The sequence below is a fragment of the Diabrotica virgifera genome, chromosome 3 (assembly GCF_917563875.1).
Source record: "Diabrotica virgifera virgifera chromosome 3, PGI_DIABVI_V3a".
Lineage (NCBI taxonomy): Eukaryota > Metazoa > Arthropoda > Insecta > Coleoptera > Chrysomelidae > Diabrotica > Diabrotica virgifera.
In genome coordinates, this window is record NC_065445.1 from 148,739,997 (window position 1) to 148,763,255 (window position 23,259).

General features: G+C 32.2%; 1 protein-coding gene across 5 annotated transcripts in view; it reads left to right on the forward strand.

The window, feature by feature from the left end:
- Positions 1-17,381, forward strand: part of LOC126881347 (uncharacterized) — a 179,801-nt gene extending 162,420 nt beyond the window's left edge. For all 5 annotated transcript variants that reach the window (XM_050645584.1, XM_050645585.1, XM_050645582.1 and 2 more), the window contains exons 4-5: positions 3,045-3,221; positions 17,148-17,381. In XM_050645584.1, coding sequence (XP_050501541.1) covers positions 3,045-3,221; positions 17,148-17,339 — 369 coding nt within the window. In that variant the 3' untranslated portion in view covers positions 17,340-17,381. The remainder of the gene's footprint in view (positions 1-3,044; positions 3,222-17,147) is intronic.
- The last annotated feature ends 5,878 nt before the right edge of the window (positions 17,382-23,259 follow it).

The window sequence follows — 23,259 nt, forward strand, 5'->3', positions numbered from 1 at the left end:
TCATTAATTTTGGTTTTCTCGTCATGTGGTATCAAAAGCTGAGTACTATCGACTAGGCTATTGATTCAGGACAATACACAGAAAGATAAGTCTATATAAATTTTCAAAGGATTTCTATCCAGGCGAAGGACCAGGATTGTCCGCACGCCACTGAACAAAAATACGGAATGTTAGCAGTTTTTTGGTTGCAGTATTAAATTAATAAGTTAATATAGGTAGATTCATATTATATTAAGATTATAGAATAAGAATTGCTAGAATTCTGCTAAGAATCTCCTAAGTAGTTTTTAGATATCATAAGAATTAAACCTTTATTAGCGTTTATCTCAATATGTATACAATGTGACATTCCTTGTTTTTCCCCTGAGAGATTGGATACCGACGAAGAGCAAAAGAGAATAGAAATAATAGCCAACACAACCTTCAAGGTTAGTGACATTTGCGAAAGATTTTCAAATCTGAATAGAATGCAACGAGTACTATCTCATTGCATTAGATTTACAGACAAATGCAAAAAAGATAGGTAGAACATGAACAACTCACCCCTCAAGAATTAGAGAGTACCTTGCAAAGAATAATAAAGAATACTCAAGAATTATATTACGCAGAAGAGATAAAAACTCTAAAGACTGGAAAACCACTTAACATGAGGAGTAAAATATTAAACTTACTACCCTATGTGGATAACCATGGCATATTACGGGTTACAGGGAGACTTCAGAACTCAGAGCTAACACATGATGAAAAGCATCCCTTTATAATACCTCACAAAAGCAAATTAAGTAAACTAATAACACAAAATTGCCATACGAAAACGTTGTATGGAGGCCCACAACAAACTCTGCACTACATAAAGAAAATATATTGGATCGCGCACGGAAAAAGAGTAGTGCGAGAAGAAATAAACACTTTCGTCAAATGTAAACGATACAAGGCTGAAACGGCTCAACAAATAATGGAAAGTTTACCAAAAACGAGAGTAAACCAAGCTCACCCATTTGCAAATACTGGTGTAGACTACGCCGGACCAATCAAAATAAGAGCAAACAAAGTAAGAGGGTACAAAAGCTATAAAGGATATATAGCAGTATTTGTATGCCTAGCCACAAAAGCTGTACACCTCGAAGTAGTAAGCGATATGACAACGGATGCATTTGTAGCTGCAGTTAAGAGATTTACTTCAAGAAGGGGACAATGCAGTCACATATACAGTGACAATGGAACAAACTTTGTAGGAGCAGCAAACCTGTTATTCCAAAATAGTGAGAAAGTGAAAGCATCATTAACAGACACCTTTACAATATTGGAAACACATTGGCACTTCATACCAGCGTATGGGCCACATTTTGGAGTTGCGGAGTTTATGCGGAGAGCTAAGCACAGTGCTAGCTCAAATGGAGCTATGCATGAATTCCCGACCTTTATGCGTTGATACGGAATATACAGAGAACAGAATAATAATAACCGCAGGACACTTTGTAATTGGGAGAACTAATTTCGCCAAATAGGGAGGAAGAGTTGAGCACATATACGAATATGCCACAAAGGTGGAGGCAGTTAGAAAAATAAAAAGAGATTTTTGGAACAGTTAAAGACATGACTACTTATAAAATCTACAACAGCGATATAAATGGCAAAAACCCGTCACAAACCTAGAAAAAGAAGAAGTGGTGATAATAAAGGGGGATGACACCTCGCCGGGGAAATGGCCACTAGCGAAGATAATCGAAACACATCCAGGAGCTGAAGGTTTGACAAGAGTCGCAACAGTTCAAAAGGCGAACGAAAAAGTACCTACTCGTCCTATACACAAGTTAATACCAATAGTACTAGAGCCCACCTCAAGAACGGCAAATAGAGCACGTAGCATGTGGAGAAAATTTATGTGTTGCATCCTATTTTCAGTATTTTTGAAGCCATCAAATGCAGATTTGTACAAAATATATACCCCATCCCCCGGATTATATTCAGAGCATCTAAGCGATGTATACATAGATCGAGGGATATTTAGAATAAAAACTAGTGCACGAACGATAGATTCAATGGTAGAATCTCTGGAAGATATGTGTAAGACAAGCAATATAATAAATTGTGATTCACTATCGAGCCAGCTAAAAGAGGAACAAGAACGAGCAAAAATGATAAGTCGAGCATTAGATCCGGAAGTTAAAAGAAGGCCGAAGAGGGGACTTCTAGGAATAGTCCTCATATCAATATTTGGGGTAAATTATAAAGTATGCAGGGACATAGATTCCTTGGACGCAAAGCAGAAGGATCTAATAAAAAATTCAAAACATCAGACGAAGCTGATGTTAAAAACAATAGCTTCGATTAACTCTACAGAAGAAAGAATAAATGGACATTTAAATAGGTTCCGAGAAGCACTGATAAACGGAACTAAGGAAATGTCTAAAGGCCTAAGTGATGTCTCATATAGAGCTGACACATTAGAAAAAGAGTACATACGACTTAAAGTGGAAGCGACTTATAACCGTGCAATGGAATATGCAAAAGAATATACGAACACATACGAAAAAATATTAAATCTTCATTACAATCATGGATATGTCATAGATAAAACCCGGACAAATAGGGTCAATTATTTCGAATACTACAAGGTTCCTTCCACAAGGAGTAGATATAAGAAGGCAGCCAATAATAGATACGGTCGTACAAAATGAAGGAGACATCGTCTCCTTATAACCATCGCCATCGCCTCCAAAAGCCATGTCTTATTGTTTTTCATTAACTTGAAAAGAAAAAGTAAAAAAGGCCGTTTTTTGCCACTTACTTGTTTATAAATAAAAATGACCGCCAGATCCTACGCACGAAATAGTTACAATTTGTTCTTATAGGTATTACCTGTCGAAAAAAAAGTTTCAGTAACCTGGATGTTAAAGTGTCATTACCCTGGATTACAATCCCATAACCTACTTCCCGTGTGTTGTGGATTCGGCGATTATAACATTGTCCATGATCAATATAATTTAGTTTAATTAAACATGTCAGCAAAACTTTACCCTTAATATTTTCTTTAATTGCAGATAGGTCTTATGCATTTGACTCGCCTGAAATTTGATGCTCTAAAAACTTTTTTCTCTTACATACAAGAAGGACTACCAGTGAAGTTAAAAACAGTACACTACGTAAACGCAGGATACGTTTTAAATAAATTTGTCGCTATTTTTAAACTATTTATGAAACCGGAACTTGTGGCAAAGGTAAGAAAATAAATTAGGAGATTTGTTGAGTGCAATTAAACATTTATCTAATTTAATATACCTACTGTAACGATCGACAAAAAATAAAATAAACTCTGGAGAAATAGACATTGATTTAATTATACTCTGGGCTAATTAGCAAAATACAAGGAAAGGTTATTTACCAGCAATTTTATTGCTGGAATCGAATCTTATGATTGCATATATTAATAATATAGGTATGCAAAGTCTGCACATAGTGTGCTACTTTTTTTATAAACAAAATGGCCCCTGACAATTGTGTTTTTTTCAATTTTTGCTCTATAACTCCAAAGATTTTAACTTTACACCAAAAAAACCCAAATAAAAATTCACCATAATTAAATTCTGCATAGAGACGTGTTTTTCCCGATTTACTTCGATGAAAATTTTCCCCGGAAAATGCGGGTATTCCAACAAAATCTTTAATTTTCAACTAAAATTTTAGATAAATAATTCTTTATCGATAATAAAATATCTTGGTAATATAAAAGCTCTTTTTACAGTTTAGCAACAATTGAAGTCGCTCTAATAAGCACAATAATTATGATTCATAAGAATAACTATGAGTTTTGTATAAAAAGACTATCTAATGTACTTTACAGAATTAAAATTGGACTGTTTAAGCGGCCTGAGGAATATTTTAAAATTATAAACAATTTTTTGGCTTATAAACAAATAGAATATTTTGGGAAATATTAAATTAAATTAAATCATGAAAACGGTATTAGAAAAAATGTGGCAGGACGCTTCATTTAAAAGAAAAAACGTTTAATTGTGATGAGTGGTTCTTGAGATACAACTGATCAAAGTTGACCGTCATTTACGGCTAAGATATAAACAATAGGATCATAATTTTCGAACGATCACCTTTTTACTTTTGTCCTCTTTCTCCACAAAAATTTTCATATCTTTAAAATACTCATAACATATATTATTATAATAAAAACTATCGATATTACGAGTGAAAATTTCCAAAAATAGCAAAATTTTAATCAAAAATTAGGTTGGAGAAAATGTAATCTGAAAGTTCAAAATCGGTATACGTTAAAAAATGCATTTTCTCGGCTTCTCATGGAGCAATTTTCTTCATTCTTTTTTTGTTCCCAAGTAACTCGAGTAGAGCCATCTATCTAACTCATTATTAGAGGTCAAACTTGCTTTTGTTTTGTAATAACTAATTTACCCATGAACTTACTACCCATTTCGGATATTGATATTATTGGTAGACGACACCAAAAAGAAAATTGGCAAAGATATTATCGAAACACGAGAACTGGTAGTAATTACAAAGAAATGCAGCCTGAAATTCCCATTAAAAGATGGTTTCATTCTGTATCAAATCGCCATTTCATAAGAGTTATAAATAGATTGAGATGTAATCATGCTCTTAGCCCCCTTCATATGTACAGTTTGGGTCTCACAGAGTCACCTAACTGTGAGTGTGGAAAAGAAGGTGATATATTACATATTCTCCTCGAATGTTCACATCAATCAGTAAATATAAACAAATTTTATGATAATCTTAATATATTAAAAATTCCACTTCCCGTCTACTTGAACAATTTGATATTTTCTGAAGATATTAATACATTATAAACAATTAACGCACATATCAAAAAGTGTAAATATAGATTGTAGCAATAAAATGTACCCTGTATTTAAGAAATTTTGTTAAAACAAAGCAGACATGTTTATTAAAACAAAACATGTTTGTTTTGTTGTTGTTTTTTTTTAAACCCTGTAGAATTAAGTAATTATTGTATATTATAATTGAAAAGAGAAAAGAACAAGAAAAAAAGAGAAAAGGAAAAGCAAAAAAAGCAAAAAAGAAAAAAAAAGAAAAAAAAAAGAAAAAAAACTAAGAAAATGTATGAAGATCCGAGATGTTGAATCGGGTTTATGTCTTAGCGTAGTAAAAAAACAATTAATAAAAAATAATAATAAAAAAAATAATAAAAAAAACAAATTGGACATAAAAAAATACAAAAAAATAAAAATTTACAAAAAAAATATTTACAACCAAAACAGTGTATTATTTAGATAATAATTGTAATATGTTAGTTTGTTATGTATTTAGAGTTGAAATACAGAAAAAATTCCTCTGATTGAAAAAACAATATTGTTTGTTTTTAAAATAACAAAATGTTTGGCTAATTGGCTTGGCCAAAGGCCATCAAATTCACAAAAAAAATAGATTAATTTATTTATAAGAAAAGAAAACTATATATTTTTCCAGTTTTAGACTTTTTTTAGATAAACTTACTACAAGTGTACCTTTTAACGTTAAAAACACAAATATTCTTATTTAAAAGCTGTATAATTATTTAAACACATTAAAAATTTTTGTTATACTAAATAAATTAATTTATTATAACAAAACAATCGTAATAACAAAGCAATTTTCACTCGTAATATTGACAGTTTTTATTATAATAATATATGTTATGAGTATTTTAAAGATATGCAAATTGGTGTGGAGAAAGAGTACAAAAGTAAAAAGGTGATGGTTTGAAAATTATGTTTATATCTTTGCCGTAAATGACGGTCAACTTTGATCAGTTGTATCTCAGGAACCACTCATCATAATTAAACGTTTTTTCTTTTAAAAGAAGCGTCCTGCCACATTTTTTCCAATACCGTTTTCACGCTTTAATTTAGTTTAATATTTTCCGAGATATTCTATTTGTTTATAAGCCAAAAAATTGTTTATAACTTTAAAATATTTCTGAGGCCGCTTAAATAGTCCAACGTAAAGTACGTTAGATATAGTATTTTTACTACAAAAACGTTATTACGTAGGTCAAAATTTTTGACGTAAGAGAACTGTCAAAACATTAGAATGTGACTTTTCATTATTGCCATGTTTATGAAAAGTCACATTCTAATGTTTTGACAGTTCTCTTACGTCAAAAATTTTGACCTACGTAATAACGTTTTTGTAGTAAAAATACTATAGGTACAGTGTCTTTTTATCCAAAAACCATAGTTATTCTTATGTGTCGTAGTTATTGCGGTTATTATAGCGACCGTAAATTTTTAATTAACAATTCAGTTGTTGCTAAACTGTTTATTCAATTTCCATAGGCTTCTGTAATTATAATCTATACGTAAAGAGCTTTTTTATATTACCAAGATATTTAATATTTCTTAAACAATTACTTATCTAAAAATTTAGTTGAAAATTAAATATTTTGTTGGAAAAACCTGCATTTCCCGAGGAAAATTTTTGTCGAAGTAAATCAGAAAAAACACGTTTCTATGGAGAATTTAATTAGGGTAAATTTTTAGTGTTTTTGGTGTAAAGTTAAAATCTTTGGAGTTATAGAGCAAAAATTGAAAAAATCACGATTTTCGGGCGCCATTTTGTTTATAAAAAAGTAGCACACTATCTGCGGACTTATACCTATATTACTAATATATACAATCATAAGATTCGATTTCAGCAATAAAATTGCTGGTAAATAACTTTTCACCAAATTGGCCTATTCTTCGATAATCTGCCCAGACTATTAGTTCGCCCACTTTTAATGGAGAACAGGACTGTCAAATTCTTATACTCTTGTATATATATATATATATATATATATATATATATATATATATATATATATATATATATATATATATATATATATATATATATATATATATATATATATATATATATATAATTAAAATACAAAAATAAGAAAATGAATCTTGCCTAAAATTGTAGTTTTTTTTATTAATTTTTATTAATATAATATATATTTTCAACTTTATATTAGTAGAGTATCCGATATTAGGTCGATCTGCACCGATCTGTTTAATGGATAAAAATTATTGGATATATAATTTACTATGTTATTATAAAAACAAGGGGTGTCCGATTTAATTTTGTTCTGACTATAATAAATTAAAATTAAAAATGACTTTTTTATATAAATAAAAAAAATCGACCCGAGCTGATATTATATCAGAATTTTTGGGTCATTCCAAACAAAAAAAGGTCTTTTGTAATTTTTTTCTTAAGTTGATCGGTTTTTAGTGATAAATAATTTAAAATGAAAAAAGAATGAAAAATTACTATTTTCAAAGCTCAAAAATACAAGTAAAATATATTATTTTTTGTAAGTACACTAAATTCAAGGTCAAACCTTCTTCTATCAAGACCCGATAAGAATTTTTGCCACGTTTTATTCTAAAATATATTTTTTTAATTTTTAATGAAAAAGGTGTCTTATGGGAAGACGAACATTAACAACTAAAAAACAATGTTGTAGAATAAAACAATTCCAAAATACTTATCAAGAACTGATAGAATAAGGTTTGAACTTGAATTTAGGTATGTACTTCATAATTTCAAAATGATATTTTTTACTTATAGTCGAGGAAATGAAGCTGGAAAAATAGCAAAACCTCGCAATTTTTTCGTCCAGCATCGATTTGTACAAAAATTTGGGATTAGGCTCATTGCACCCCACTGGCGAAGCGTCCATGTAACCACTGTTACCATTGGTAACAGTTAAAATTCTTGCAAATAAATATTTTATGACGATGAATAATTCTATTTACCAATATTTTTAACAATAGAAATATATTATTATATTATGTGGTAATAGTACCTATTTCAGTAAATAGCCAACTACTCGTAGACACGAAAATTTTGGCGAGTTTATGTGACTCAGTTGCACTTTATTATACTCTGTTACCAGACTCATTTCTGGTTACAATGGTTATATACCCACGCTGGCGCTCGGGACCGGCTAGTGACTGGAAATTTTGAAGAAGCGACGGCATAACCGCGCTGTGTATCAGTAGCGCTGTTACCACATTTAAAATTGGTGACAGTATGTACCTATAAAAAGTGTGCGTGCAGTTAACCGTGGATGAGTGTCGCTTCTTAATCGATCAACTACTTAAAAAGTAATTCTTCTTGTATATTTTGAAGAAAAAAATGAGATTAAAAATGAAAGACCTAGTTTTAAACAATTTAAAAAATGAATCAACAAAAGTAGTTCGATATTTTAAATTTAGTTGGTACAGTGAAAATCCTTGGTTATATTTTGGTTGCAAGAAAAATATACTGTATTGTTGGCCATGTCTTCTGGTTTCTACAGAAAAATGGGTGGACCAGGTTCACGATTTAAATAGTGTTAGATTTTTAAAAAGGAGACATGAAATTTCTCCGTTACCTACATGTAAGATGTATACCCAATTTTATTCAGTTTAGCAAAACAAAAATCAAAAGTTCTCTTAACCAAGCTTTTAAAGCAAATATTGCTAAACATAATGAGTTTGTTAAAAAAATAGATAGTTATATCCTTAGCACACTTATAATAGATACTGTATGTTTTTGGGCCAAACAAGAACTAGCGTTTCGTGGTCATTTTGAGTGCGACAACTCTGATAATCCAGGCAATTACAGGGAATTGTTAACATTAATTGCCAAAAAAGATCAAAAATTTTGTCAACATCTAGAAACATCTGTTTTTTCGAGAGTTTCAAGTGATATACAAAATGATATTATTGAAGCTACACTCACTGGCACAAAATTCCGCCACCCAAATTTTTTGATTAAGTTTGACAATTTATAACTTTATTATTTGTGCTCCTATTTTCAAGATTCTTACACCAGTTTGTAGGTACATGTATTCATATTGTTTGGTATTATTCCGGTAACAAAAAATTTTGCTTGCATGTCATTGTACAGGGATGAAAAGAAGCGTTGTACTTTCTCCTAATTTTAAAAAATTCTGTGGAAAAATGGAATAGCTGATTTTGTTTCATAGTCCTGTTATATTTTCCCGGAGGCATGACCAACATTTTGTTTTTTGAATTATCCGAATATCTTTTTTCTTATTAAGAGCTGTACCATTTTTTGTAAATAAAAACACTGATTGACTCATACAATTGAGGATGGATTGATAAGAATAGAATGGCCCGCATGCAGGCATCCTAGGCCTCCAGAAAATTTGGTACAGTTATGGCCCTGGTAGAGGAATATCGGGCTATTCCCCAGGCAAGGAAAAGACATCTTTATTAGATGCTAAACAGATTGCGAGCAGTCGTTGCTGCAAGAGGTGGACATAACCGCTATTGAATTGTTTTGTTTTATTGTTAAATTTGTTTTGTTTTTTTAATTTTAGTGCGTTTGATATTTTTAATTAAATAAACCTTCAAAGCAGTGTTTTTAATTATAGCTCTTACAAAAAAAGAGATATTCAGATAATTCAAAAAACAGAACCTTAGCGATACCTCCAGGATAATGCAAAAGGAGTATGAAACAAAATTATCCATCCAATTTTTCCACAGACTTTTTTAAAATTAGGAGAAAAAACAATGCTTACATTCACCCCCGTATAATGCCATCTAAGCAAAAATTTTTTGTTACCGGAATAATAGCAATTGACATCAATACATGTACAACCTACAAACTCGTGCAAGAATCTTTAAAATCGAAGTACAAATAATAAAGTTATAGATTGTCAAACTTAATCAAAAATTTTGGTTGGCGGAATTTTGTGCCGGTGAGTGTATTATATACATTTAGCCATATCTTCATTTTTTTAAATAAGATTTTTTGCATCTGGTTTTGGTAACACTTCAGAAAAAGTCACGCGTCGCCACTGTTGCACCCTCTAGTTCATTTTCTATATTGAGCCGTTGTACGCTATTGGTTTTTTAAGGGTGAAACCATCCCTAATTGTAAAAAATTATAAAATAACATTTTAAACTTTAATATTGTCAACATTTGCTTCTTATTAGTTACATTATGATTGTTTTGTGCTTTTAGATATAATATCACAATATTTCAACCCTTAAAACCACCCTTGTTGGAGCTATATATGAAGAGTTTACTTATCCTAAAAGAATAATCTCGCCTTGCATCAATTTACATAAAAATTTGGTGTTAGGATCATCTTACCCTGTACTTTGTATTCTATATCATGCTCAAGGGCATTGATTATTTTTAGGGGTGTAAACTATTGTCAAAAATTATATAAAAACATTGTAAACTTTAATATAGGTAAAATTTGGTTTTGACTGGTTAAATAATGATTGTTTTATGCTTTAGGATATAATATCATAATATTTTAACCCTTAAAAACCACCCTTAATAACATTGCAATTTTAATAAGTAGACAATTTAATCGATCTATACAGAAAGAAAAGTAGAATTAAAGAAATATAAAACATTTATTTACACAAAATACGAATTTACAAATATATAAAAATACACATACAAATAGTTTTTTAGTCATCCAGTATACGAACCGGCTCTGTGGTATTATACAGGTACATTGAAAATGCTCTATAAGGGGACCATTCGAATTTTTCGAAAAAAAAATAGTTTTATAAACATAGCTCCTTCATTTTTGGCGATAAAAAGTTTTTTCAATAATAGTTTTATAGGATTTTTGAAGAGTAATTAGACTGTGTAAATTAAATTCCGTAAGATCCCTTAATTTTTAATTGAGGTGGGTTTAAAGGGCTCGAATAAGATGTTTTAAACAGCTATATCTTGCTAAGTGTTCACTTTAATGAAAATCTATGCATAGGGAAATTTTAACTGTTAAAAAAGCTACAATTTAGTAATCTATAATTTTCTTCGCATTTTCAGTATTTTCGGAGATATTTTGAAGAAAATGATAAAAAATGCAAAATTGCAAAAAATAAATTTTTCTTTAAACTCCAATTTTTTCTAAAATTAGGCCTTTTAAATAGGTCAAACTTCTTGGCTATATTGATAATATAAATATGAAAGGAATTACAGAGAGGCAAATACCAATTTTTAGTTACAAGGGTAGTTAGGGGGTTGTTTTCACTGTTTTTTTCGTAGAGAAAAATAGGTACCGACTTTTTTTGATCATAAGTTGCTCAATTATTATGCTAGAAACTTTTGTATCTTATTGTATGCTTGAAAAAACATTAGGCAAGTTTTCCTGAAAAAATGCAAAGTTTTCCCGTTATTTGGCTTTGATTATTTCAAATTATGCATTTGACGAAAAAAGCTAACTTTTAACATGCCGTATCTCGGTTTGTATTGGTCGTAAAAATATTATAGAAAAACAGTTTCGTTTGTTTTACTAAAAGATACAATTTTGATATCTACAGTTTTTTTATTAACTGCATATTTTTCGAGTTATTCTCAAAAACCCTCTAAAAAAGTCGATTTTTCCGTCGTAAAACTGTTACTTTCAACCACGAATAACTCGAAAAATATTAGTTTTACGAAGAAAATGTAAAAAACATTTTTTCCTTAAAATTACTTTTTACATCGATTTACATGGTTAAAATGTAATAAAAAATTCCCACCCCCGAGATGGGGTGGCAACTACCCCCAAGGTTTTAGCGTACAGCAGCATGATATAGAAAATGATCCTTGGACTGTGCCCTACCTTCTGTGAAAATTTCAAGTAAATCCATGCTGGACGAAAAAATTGCGAGCCAAAATGCTTCATTTCCTCGACTATTATGTTTTTGAGCCTTGAAAACCGTCATCGTTCCTTCTTTTTTCAATGTTAAATTGCTTATAATTTGAAAACGATCAACTTAAGAGAAAATTTACGAAAAGCCTTATTTGCTTAGAATGATCCTAAAAATCTGAAATAATATCTGCCCCGGTAATTTTTTTGTTTTTTATTCATAACAAAAAGTAATTTTTTAATTATTAATTAATTATAGTCAGAAAAAAATTGGAGCGATCAAAACGGCAACAGGTGTATATTTTCAAAAAACTGATAGTGTGTAAAAATTTTATTAAAAATCAGCTAAGTACTTTCAGCATATCAAAATCCATCATCAGAGCTTTCGCCTTATAGGTATAAATAGGTACCTCAAAAGAAGAGTAATTGTTGACCAACACAATTACATTTAAAATTGACTCAGGTAGCCCTAATAACCCGGTCTATATAGACATTTCAAATAACAAAAATTGCCGGAGAGCCAAATTTTGGTGGAGAGCTAGGGTATAACATAACAAATAAAGTTTAAAAAGTCCCCATCGATCCCATGTGTGCGTCAAAAGTTATTCGGGGTCAAAGGTCAAAATTTGAGATTTTTTGGATTTTTTTCGAAGACGGTAAGTTTTATCAAAAAAAAACCTTAAACCAAAGTTGTAGATCTTAAAATTCTCTACAAAAATAGTCCTTACTATTTTTTTCCTAAGAGTTGCCATTCCTGAGATATCGCGATTCAAAGAGTCACATTATACATGATATGCACACGTTTCCACACCACCTGTGAGGTAGTGTACTCGACGCGTTTTTTTACCGTGGTTTTCCCTGTAGGCCTACTCCACTAACTGTTTTGACATTTTTAGGATAATTTAAGGAAACAATACCGGTCAAGTTCTAGATATTACCTTATTATTGATATTGATTACTGATATTGCTATTGATTATTAGGTTAACTATTGTTTTGATTTCTTTAGATATTTTAATCAGATTCATATTCTTGAAAGTCTACTTCAACAGTCAAGTCTTCTTCGATTTCATCTTCTTCCTCTTCCTCTTGCTGGATGTTCAAAAATTGTTCAAATGTGATTGAGTCATTGGTCTCTTCATTAAAATCACAGGAGTCTTCCTCTATTGTACTAAACTGGACATTTGAGCAAGACTGGCCTTGGCAGTTGGTACACACTAGAGAACACAGCAACCCGACTTTTTACATCCACATTTGGCACTACAACCTTTTTTGCAATTGCAAAAAATAGTGTTAAGTTAAGGAGTTTTTCTGGAGCAGGTGGGAGTAAGGTTTTAATCAGTTCCAGAGTATTATCTATTAATTTCCAACCCCAGTCTTCTGGATTCAGTTCATTGCCTAGCCATGTTTGAACTTGATAATATACTCGATACAAATGTTGAAAAGCGGATGCTGATGTTGGAGGAAGACATGATAGTTGTACTTGTTTCTTGTTTCGCGTATTTTTTACAAAAGTTAAGTATCGGTGTTTATCAAGACAAATAATTTTTTTTTTGGAGCTCCATAAACCGCAAGAAGAAAGCGAATTCCTTCCGTAATTATTGTTTGCGGTGTAGAATCAAGTTCTGTAAAAACTTTACAGCAGTCAGTCAAATCTTTTTTTTTTCGAATAATTTAAGTACTGACGTTTTGCCCCTTCTGTACATTGCGGACGTAGTGTCGCAGCCGGTTATCGCATGTAAAAATAAAATGTACTTTTGGCATTTGGGATAAGCCGATAAACTATTCGAAGAATATATCTCTGTTCGCTGTTGAGCCCTTCCAGGTTTCAGAAAATAAATAACTTTATCTACTGGAGTCCTTGCAGTAATCAGTACCAACAAATCAACATCTTCACCAACTACAATTATTGTGTTTGTTGCCTTAAATTTTTCAATTGCTGTCTCAATTATAAGGACATCTGCGTCATTTTTAGCTTGTTTCACTTCAACATTCGCAGCTGTTAATTTGTCAGTTAACATGGAAATGAAACGAGATTTATTATTAATGTTTTACACATATTGCCTGTGGCATTGTGCTTTCTTTATCTCAGATTCTTCATTGGCTTCATTGCCACAAAATAAACAGTATTCTTTTAAACAAAAATGTGATTTACTTACTCGCGTTCTAGTATGAGGTGGACTTACTTTTGAAGTACTAGCCTGTTCCTTCTCACGTTGTCTTTTTACTGCAGCGATTGAAGTTTTCCGAATGTATGATTTTCTGCAATTCACGTGTATTGTAACGGATTTTTGAGTTCTTAAATACTCAATAAACTCATCACCTCTCTCGACACTAGCCTCGATTAAATTTGGCATTCCACGATCAACCACAACTGTTTTAGTTTCACTTAAAAGTTTATTGCAAATAAAGCAAAACTGAGACATTTTTAAAACTATAAAATTGTACAAATAACGGTAACGGTACTAAATGGTAGACGCTTGTAATAAGTACTTATATTCACTTGAACTGAACCTTTAGCACTAAAAGAAACAGATAATATTATGAACCAGACTTACGGACAATACTGTAGCCATTGCCTATAATAGACAATCTGTTCTTTTTTAAACAATGGTATAGCCAAATGTTTTTCAAGGCCACGTGGATAGAGGAAATTCAGTTTGGGACTGATTACCTTTTGAAGAAATATTTTCAGAATAGTATAATATACTATATAAAAGAGACACAAATAGGCATTTATACTTGTCTTAAGGGCCACATATGTATATATGTTATAGTCAAAGCCCGAATTTCAGGCACTCCTAGGTTTGACTAGGCAATCCTCAGGTCTGACTGACGGTCTTAGTCAAAGCCCGAAATAAATTACAGTTTCGGCCTTTGACTAGTCAAACCTAGGAGAGACTAAGTTGGTCAGGCAAAGGTCGAAATTTAATTTTATGAAATCGGGGTTTGACTAGTCAAACCCCGATTAGCTATTAAAATGTCGTAATTTGTTAGATTAGGTTTAAAAAAAACGTCATTTTTTAATTTTAGTGTTTATTATTTTTATTTTGTCCTAATTAAAATTAAAAAATTTGTGTTTATTTTCACTTGTTAAGGCATTATCGCAATTAGAGTTGCACAATACGTTAGACTTTTTACATTTATATAATTTTGAAGAGCATTTCTTATGACAATAGCATTTTATAAAGCCTTGTTCTCCAAATTCAGAATCTTTTGTACTAATTTCTCTTATAGACAGCTTAACGTCTGAAACATCTTCGAAATTAAGAGAATTCTCTTTGCATTCTCTTATTTGATTTCTTGAAAAAAAGTGTGTTTATTGTTCCGTATTTCATACCAACTCTATATAAACCGTTAATTTTTTTATCTTGTATGATACAAAAATTTTTTCGAGCAGCTCCTTTGGCTCTATCAAAGCTGGAGGTAGATATTGTTGCCGTTTTTTCGATCGGAATTGGAGGACATTTTTTTCACTTAATTGTTTCATAGCATTAGCCTGGGCATGAAGACCTTCCACCGCCTTTACTTTATTTTTTTTTTAATTTTTTCTGTCTCTGTACAATGCATGCATGTAACTTTTCTTTCAAAACCTTCATAGTATTCACCTAGTGTGCTGTCAGCGTACACAACATGTACCACCTGATTACAAATTATGCACGTATGTGCGTCAGAGCTCCCCTTTTGGCAAATACAACAAACCACATCTGAAAAAGTAATCTGAATTTTTTGACAATTTTCTTTCTCTCTAGTGACGACAATCCAGGGGCTTCGTTAGTATTATGATGATCCTAAGATTTTTCTCCGATTGCAATATCTTTTTTCACAGTTGACGATGACATTCCTATTCCATTTGTTTGTGCTAGAATAAAATTCATATACTTAGTCAAATCAAATTACGTGTAAATAATAATCAAACTCCGTTCGCTCCACTCAGACGCATTTTGACAGATTCAGACTAGAATAAGATTAAAATAAAGGAAAGGCGATTGAAGGTCTTCATGCCCAGGTTAATTCTATCAAACAATTAAGTGAAAATAAAAAATTCCTCCTAATTCGATCGGAAAACTGTAACAATATCTATCCCTAGCTTTGATAGAGCCAAAGGAGATGCTCGAAATATTTTGGGTATAATGCAAGATAAAACAATTGACGGTTTATATAGAGTTTTTACGAAATACGGAACAATAAACACACTTTTTTCAAGAAATCAAATAGGAGAATGCAAAGGGAATTTTCTTAATGTCGAAGATATCCAGGCTATCTTTAAGAGAAATTAGTACAAAATATTCTAAATTTGGAGGACCATACTTTATAAAATGCTACTGCAATAAGAAATGCTCTTCAAAATTATGTAAGAGTAAAAGATCTAACGTAATGTGCAACTATAAATGCCATAATGCCTCAACATATGAGAATAAACACTATTTTTTTATTTTAGTTAAGACAATATAAAAATAATAAACATTAAATTAAAAAATTACGTTTTATTAAACCTAATCTAACAAATTACGACAGTTTAATAGCTGATCGGGGTTTGACTAGTCAAACCCCGATTTGATAAAATTAAATTTCGACCTTTGCCTGACCACCTTAGTCTCACCTAGGTTTGACTAGTCAAAGGCCGAAACTGCAATTTATTTCGGGCTTTGACTAAGACCATCAGTTAGTCCTGAGGATTGCCTAGTCAAACCTAGGAGTGCCTGAAATTCGGGCTTTGACTATAACATATACGTGGCTTATATGTGCATATAATGTAAAAAGTAACTTTTAAAATCGCGATATCTCAGGAATGGTAACTCTTAGGAAAAAAATTGTAAGGAAAATTTTTGTAGAGAATGTTAAGATCTACAACTTTGGTTTGAGGTTTTTTTTTGATAAAACTTACCGTTTTCGAAAAAAATCCAAAAAATCTCAAATTTTGACCTTTGACCCCGAATAACTTTTGACGCACACATGGGATCGATGGGGACTTTTTAAACTTTATTTGTTATGGTATACCCTAGCTCTCCACCAAAATTTGGCTCTCCGGCAATTTTTGTTATTTGCCAAGCATTTTGATGTCTAAGTTGACCGGATTATAAGCCTAAGTAAATTTTAAACGTAATGTGTTGGTCAACAATTACTCTTCTTTGATGTATTTATACCTATAAAACTAAAGCTCTGATAATGGGCATTTTGAAATGCTGAAAGTACTTAGCTGATTTTTAATAAAGTTTTTACACACTATCAGTTTTTTGAAAACATACACCTGTTGCCGTTTTGATTTATATAGAAGTGTGTACAAATCATATAGTCTTCTTCTATTTAAAAATTAGATCGGACCATTGTTTTTTATAATTTTTAAAATATGTTCTAAATTACATATATCCAATAATTTTTATCCTTCAACAGATCAATCGGTTCATATCGACCTTATGTCGTATCTTACACTATATTATTTCGATATTTCCCTCTACTACAGACCCCACACCTACTCATACTTTTTTCTTCTTCTAGCTTCAGTTTCATCAAGGCACAAGAAGACTAGCAGAACATATACCTAAAGCTTACATTCCAAGTGAAATGGGTGGAGAGCTCTCTTCAATGGAGGATTATCATGTTGATTTGATTAAAAGACTGAGAGGAATGAAGACCTATTGGGACCAGGAAGAAAACTTAAGGAAAAAATGTTTTAGCTGTGATGAATAAATAATTTCTATTTTGATCTGATATTACATAACCATGCATAAACTATAGGCTTTGTTTCCCTACAGAAGTTTATAATGAATCGTACTCTTAAAATATCGTTTATCGACACTTTTGAGTCCCTACTATTAAAACATTATTTTTTCCATTGATATTTTACGATGAAAATGTAAAATACCCCGCACAGACCTTATGGAAATTAGGTCCCAGTGGATTTAGTTCATACCTTGGGAAAATACCCTTCGAAACATCCTGATAAAAAGTTCTCATGGGCACATCTCGATCGTATGGAGGATTTTCAAGATGTAGAGGCACAAATTTGAAAAATTATATTCCCTGGTATTCTGGGTATTCTAATTCCCTGAGTTACTGGTTATCTGGCTACATGTAAAAGTTTGGATTAAATAGAAGTACTAGCAGTCTAGGATTTTTTCCTGGCTATCCAATGGCGACCTTTACTTTGACCTTGACCTTCTATGGACGTCATCGTCTAGAGTTACGAGGGTTTTCAGCATTAAATTGATATAAACAGATTACTCATGGGTTTTTGGGATCTCTAAACACGAATATGCCATCAGAATTGACCTGCGGATGACGTGGTGGCCAGGGCCTCTGCAAGTTACGTCATCTTCTAGAGTTTCTATGGTGTTAGGCATTAAATTGATGCAAATGAATTACGGGAGGGTTTTTTGAGGTCGCTAAACACGGATATGTCACCAGAACCGACTCCTGGAGTACTTGGTTTGAAAGGTCAATTAAAGGGGCTCTTGGAGTTTCGAGGGTCTTCGGTACTACATTGATGCAAACGAATTACTCATAGGTTTTTGGAGTTGCTGAACACGAATACCCCATCAGAACAGATATCGGAGTACCTGATGCCTAAGGCACGTCATGCTTTGGAGATTCGAGAGCTTTCGGTACTAAATTAATGTAAACTGATTATTCACAGGTTTTTGGAACTGCTGAACGTGAATACGCCATCAGATCCGACCCACTGAGCACCTGGTGCCTAAGGCTGGTCTTCTTCTGGAGTTTCGAGAGGTTTCGGCATTAAATTGATGCAGATGGGTATACTCATGGGTTTTTGAGGCTGCTGAACACAAATACGCCATCAGAACAGACACTGGGGTACCTGGTGCCTAAGGCACGTCATCTTCTGGGGTTTCGAGAGTTTTCGGTACTAAATTGATGCAAGCGGATTAATCTTGTGTTTTTGGGGTTGCTGACACGAATATGACTTTGCTAAAAGACTCTTGAGTATCTAGTGACCATGATGAATAACACTATCAAAATAAAATATAGTAAATCGGTCTTTAAATAAATAAAGGAGAAATATTGTCAGATATAAATTGAGTTTATATTTATAAATAATTAAAACAATTGAATAGCACAACATAGTTATTTTAATAAGAATCTACAAATAGCAAAAGAAACTTTTCACCAATTTGTACGCTTTCTTTGAACAGCAACTCAGAAAACCTCCGAGTAGTCGGTGTGTACCAATTCGTTTACATCAATTTAGTACCGAAAACTCTCGAAACTCCAGAAGATAACGTGCCTTAGGCGATAGGTGCTTCGGTGTCTGTTCTGCTGGCGTATTCGTGTTCAGCAACTCCAAAAAGCCATGACTAATCCATTCGTATCAATTTAATGCCGAAAACTCTCGAAACTCGAGAAGATGAATAACCTTAGGCACCAGGTACTCCGTGGGTCGGATATAATGGCGTATTAGCATTCAGCGACCCCAAAAAGCCATGATTAATCCGTTTTTATCAATGTAATGCCGAAAACCCTCGAAACTCCAGAAGATGACGTGACGTAGGCACAGTGTGATTCGTGGGTCGGATCTGATTGCGTTTGCATGTTGAGCAACCCCAAAAGCTAAGAGTAATCCATTTGATTCCTCCGAAACTCCAGAAGATTACCTGTCTTAGGCACCAGGTGCTCCTGTGTCTGTGCTGATAACGTATTCGTGTTCAGTAACCCCAAAAACCTATAACTAATCCGTTTGCATTAATGTAGTACCGAAGACCCTCGAAACTCCAGGAGCCCCTTTCATTGACCTTGGAAACCAGGTGCTCCGGGAGTCGGTTTTGGTGGCATTTTAGTGTTTAGCGACCTCAAAAAACCCTCCAGTAATTCATGTGCATCAATTAAATGCCGAAAACCATCTAAACTCTAGAAGATGACGTCCCTTACAGTGGCCCTGGCCACCACGTGCTCCGGAGGTCAATTCTGACGGAATATTCGTGTTTAGCGATCCCAAAAACCCATGAATAATCTGTTTATATCAATTTAATACCGAAAAGCCTCGAAACTCTAGAAGCTGACGTCCTTTGAAGGTCAAGGTCAAAGTAAAGGTCGCCATTGGATAGCCAGGAAAAAATGCTAGACTACTAGTACTTTTCTTTGATCCAAACTTCTACATGTTGCCAGATAACCAGTAACTCAGGGAATTGGAATACCCAGTAAATCTTATAATTTTCCGAGTTTGTGCCTCTATATCTTGAAAATCCTCCATACGCTCTAGTTATGCCCATGAGAACTTTTCATCATATTGCTTCAAAGAGTATTTTTCTAAAGTATGAACTAAATCCACCGGGACCTAATTTCCATAGGGTTTGTGCGGGATACTTTGTTTAAATAAATACCAACTCACTGTAAAATCGCTTAAAAAGATATTTTGAGAAAAAAAAAGAAGAAGACTTTTTGTGCTTAAATGTCTTGTTTTTACGTTAAGCAGAGGTTTCAGACAAATTTGAGATCCAAAAGTTTTTGTCTGAGTGATTTAACCTGGAATGTACCAGATTTATAATCTAATATATTACATTGAATAGAAAGTTTCACAAGCTAACCAGTAATCAGATTAGTACATTCAAGATATAAAGAACTTAGAAGTTACTAAACGGGAGTCTTACAACTTCTAATATGAAAAAATGAATCTACACGGATAGTTGGACTTTCTTTCGAACAGGAATAAAGCACTTGTTACTACGAGTTATCTTTAAGGGGAAAGACGAAAAATGTCGCCTGTCAAAATTTTCAATGTGTTTCAAATGTAGATATTCATTTTTTCGAATCCTGAGAAAATTAATAAGTATCTTTGAAAAATTTAAACGCAAAATGAAAGATTACGTTATTACCTAGGGCCGAAAGTCCCTTAGAATAAATAAAAATTTCTTTTGAATGAAATATTTGCAATTAAAAGTCACACTAAATTTTCCCTTTTCTTTTCACCCCTATAACTTATTAAAATAAACATAGAAGTTTTTAGAGATTTTCGGCCCTCAGAAATAATGTAATCCTTCATGCTGCGTTTAAATTTTTCAAAGATATTAATTAGTTTTCTCAGGATTCGAAAAAAATTAATACATTTAAAACACATTGAACATTTTGACAGGCGACATGTTACGCCTATGCCCTTAATGGTTGCAATAAAAAAATACTATTTAGTTTATCAATGGACAGTTCAAAATAAAATCATTTTTTGTAGTTTTTATGAGTTTCTTTTATTAAAAGAGGGATTTATGGGCCAGTTCGAAAACAACATCTGGTACCAAGCTGCCAATTCCCTCGAAAACACGACAATAGAAAAGTATTTCTTTAAAATTCAAAACTAACCATAGGGTTTTATATCTATAATTTAAATTTATATACAAATTTATATATATAAATACAGGCTACAAATATTATGTTTGTGTTTAAATTTTAAATAAATTAATGTAGATGCATTAAGTTTTCTTAATTATCGTAACAAAAGGGTTTATTGGGTTTTATTTGTCTGTCTGTGGTTTAAATATCATATCAGCTAATACATTTCTATGTTTATTGAAAGGACATCGCACACATCTTATGGAAAATATAATGTCGCTCAAATTAAATAAAATTTATACGAATAGATTCGTTTTAAATTAACGGTCAAATCTTATCATTGCGCCAACTCTTAATTATGATTAATTACGGCGAAAATTGCAATTAAAATTTATCGAAATCACATTTTTGGAGTCAGTAAAAGTGTCAGTTACAATCACTATTGCTCTAGGTGCTATTCAAAAGAGCTTAAATCCCGCTGGGCCTAAGCGGATTAGTGAAATTGATCCGCTGATTTATGGAGTACCGACAATTTGGGTATTTTAAAATATTTTTTCTCTCTCTAACTTATGTACGTACCCATTTGATTTCAGATTTATTTATATCAATTTCTGCTCTTATTATTGAAAATATAGAGTTGGCGCAATGATAAGATTTGACCGTTAATTTAAAACGAATCTTTCGTATAAATTTTATTGAATTTGAGTGACATTATGTTTTCCATAAGATGTGTGCGATGTCCTTTGTCAGAAAAAAGTTTTTGGACCTTGTTGGGGAGGAAAATTCCCCTATTCACCCCCCTCCCCCCGTTAATGTAATACTAAGCTTATTTGTCCCGTAACGCAGCCAAGGTGTTAAGAGATATAATTTAAAAAAGTTTTGAAAGTTATTCACTATTCTTGACTCTATTTACTAAATCGCATCTACGTAGGAGTCTCTACAGACTTCAACAAGTGTGAAGTCATGGAGAAAACTGTTATTTATGTTATGTAAATTTAAAAATTTACATCGAAAATTATGTCAAACTGGCAGTTGGAGAAGATAAGTCTGTCCTTAGAAGTGAACTCAGTTCCTGGGGGAGAGAATGTGGACACAGGAAACCTCTGAGGGTAGCTAGACTACGACGCTACCGATCCGAGATTTGAGCATCTAACGGATTAGTACATCCTAAGAAAATGCCGAGGAGAAAACGAGGAAAGTGATGAAGAAGAGGAACTTGTACTTAGTGGACAAATGACTCACGAAGCTTGTGTCACGTAAATTAACTTTTAGAATACCTCTAGAGAGGACTAGGACGACGCGCTACTCGCTGAAAAAGTAGTGCTGCATAAAGTGCAATGTAGAATAAATGAACACATTTTTCACTCAAACAATCAGAAATAAGTGACGCACTATTTTCAAAAAGTGTAAAAATGTAAGTATAATATATTGAACATTGTAACTACTTACTGTAAAATTGTACTTTAGTAGAAACTATCATTTTATTTTTTACATTTAAATATTTGACTTCAAGTATGCGATTTAGATTATCCGCTAAAACCGTGCCACCCAACCCCACGGATAAACGGGAGGTGACTGTATTATCCTTCATAAACCCGTAGTCAAAAACTTACCCAATTATTTAAACCTTTAGTTTAAATGTACCGCAACGTCTTTTTTTGCTTATTTTTATTTTTTTTTAATGTTATAATTAGGGAATATTCAAAATAAAACACGTTATGCTTATAAAAAATGTATTTTTACGTAAAAAGGTTGTCAGCATTGATAAATTAAATTAAATCTTAGCCCAACTCAACAACATTCTTCTCGTATTAAAGCGATTTTTTTTTCTTATCTAGATTTTTCAACATCCAAAGTTTGTAGGCTTTGATTCCACAAAATGTCCAGCAGATAAGATATTACCATCGGCTACCGATTACTTATTTTTGGGTCGTGAATTCCTTCGCTAATTTATCTGTTGTGTACACTGCACCCTTTGTTTTATTGTATTGTAAGATAATCTCTGGTTTGTAATTAGTTTCTTCTCCACTTATTGAAAGAATAACTACTGCTATTTTTTGTACGTACAGTCCTTCCAATATACTTACCGTTGCACGTCATTATCTAATTCAGAGATCTTGACATTGTTGCCCAATTACAAAAAATTCTTGAATTCATTTTAATTCAAATATATCACATAATTTTTGCGGAAGTGGATTATACAACAAAACAAATTAATATTTAATGTAAGTAAAAAAAAACTTTAGAAATAGAAAACAATGATTAAGTTATAATCTTACGTTAAAGTAAATAATAAAAATAGTAAATATCGTCGACCTCATATGAAAGGTGC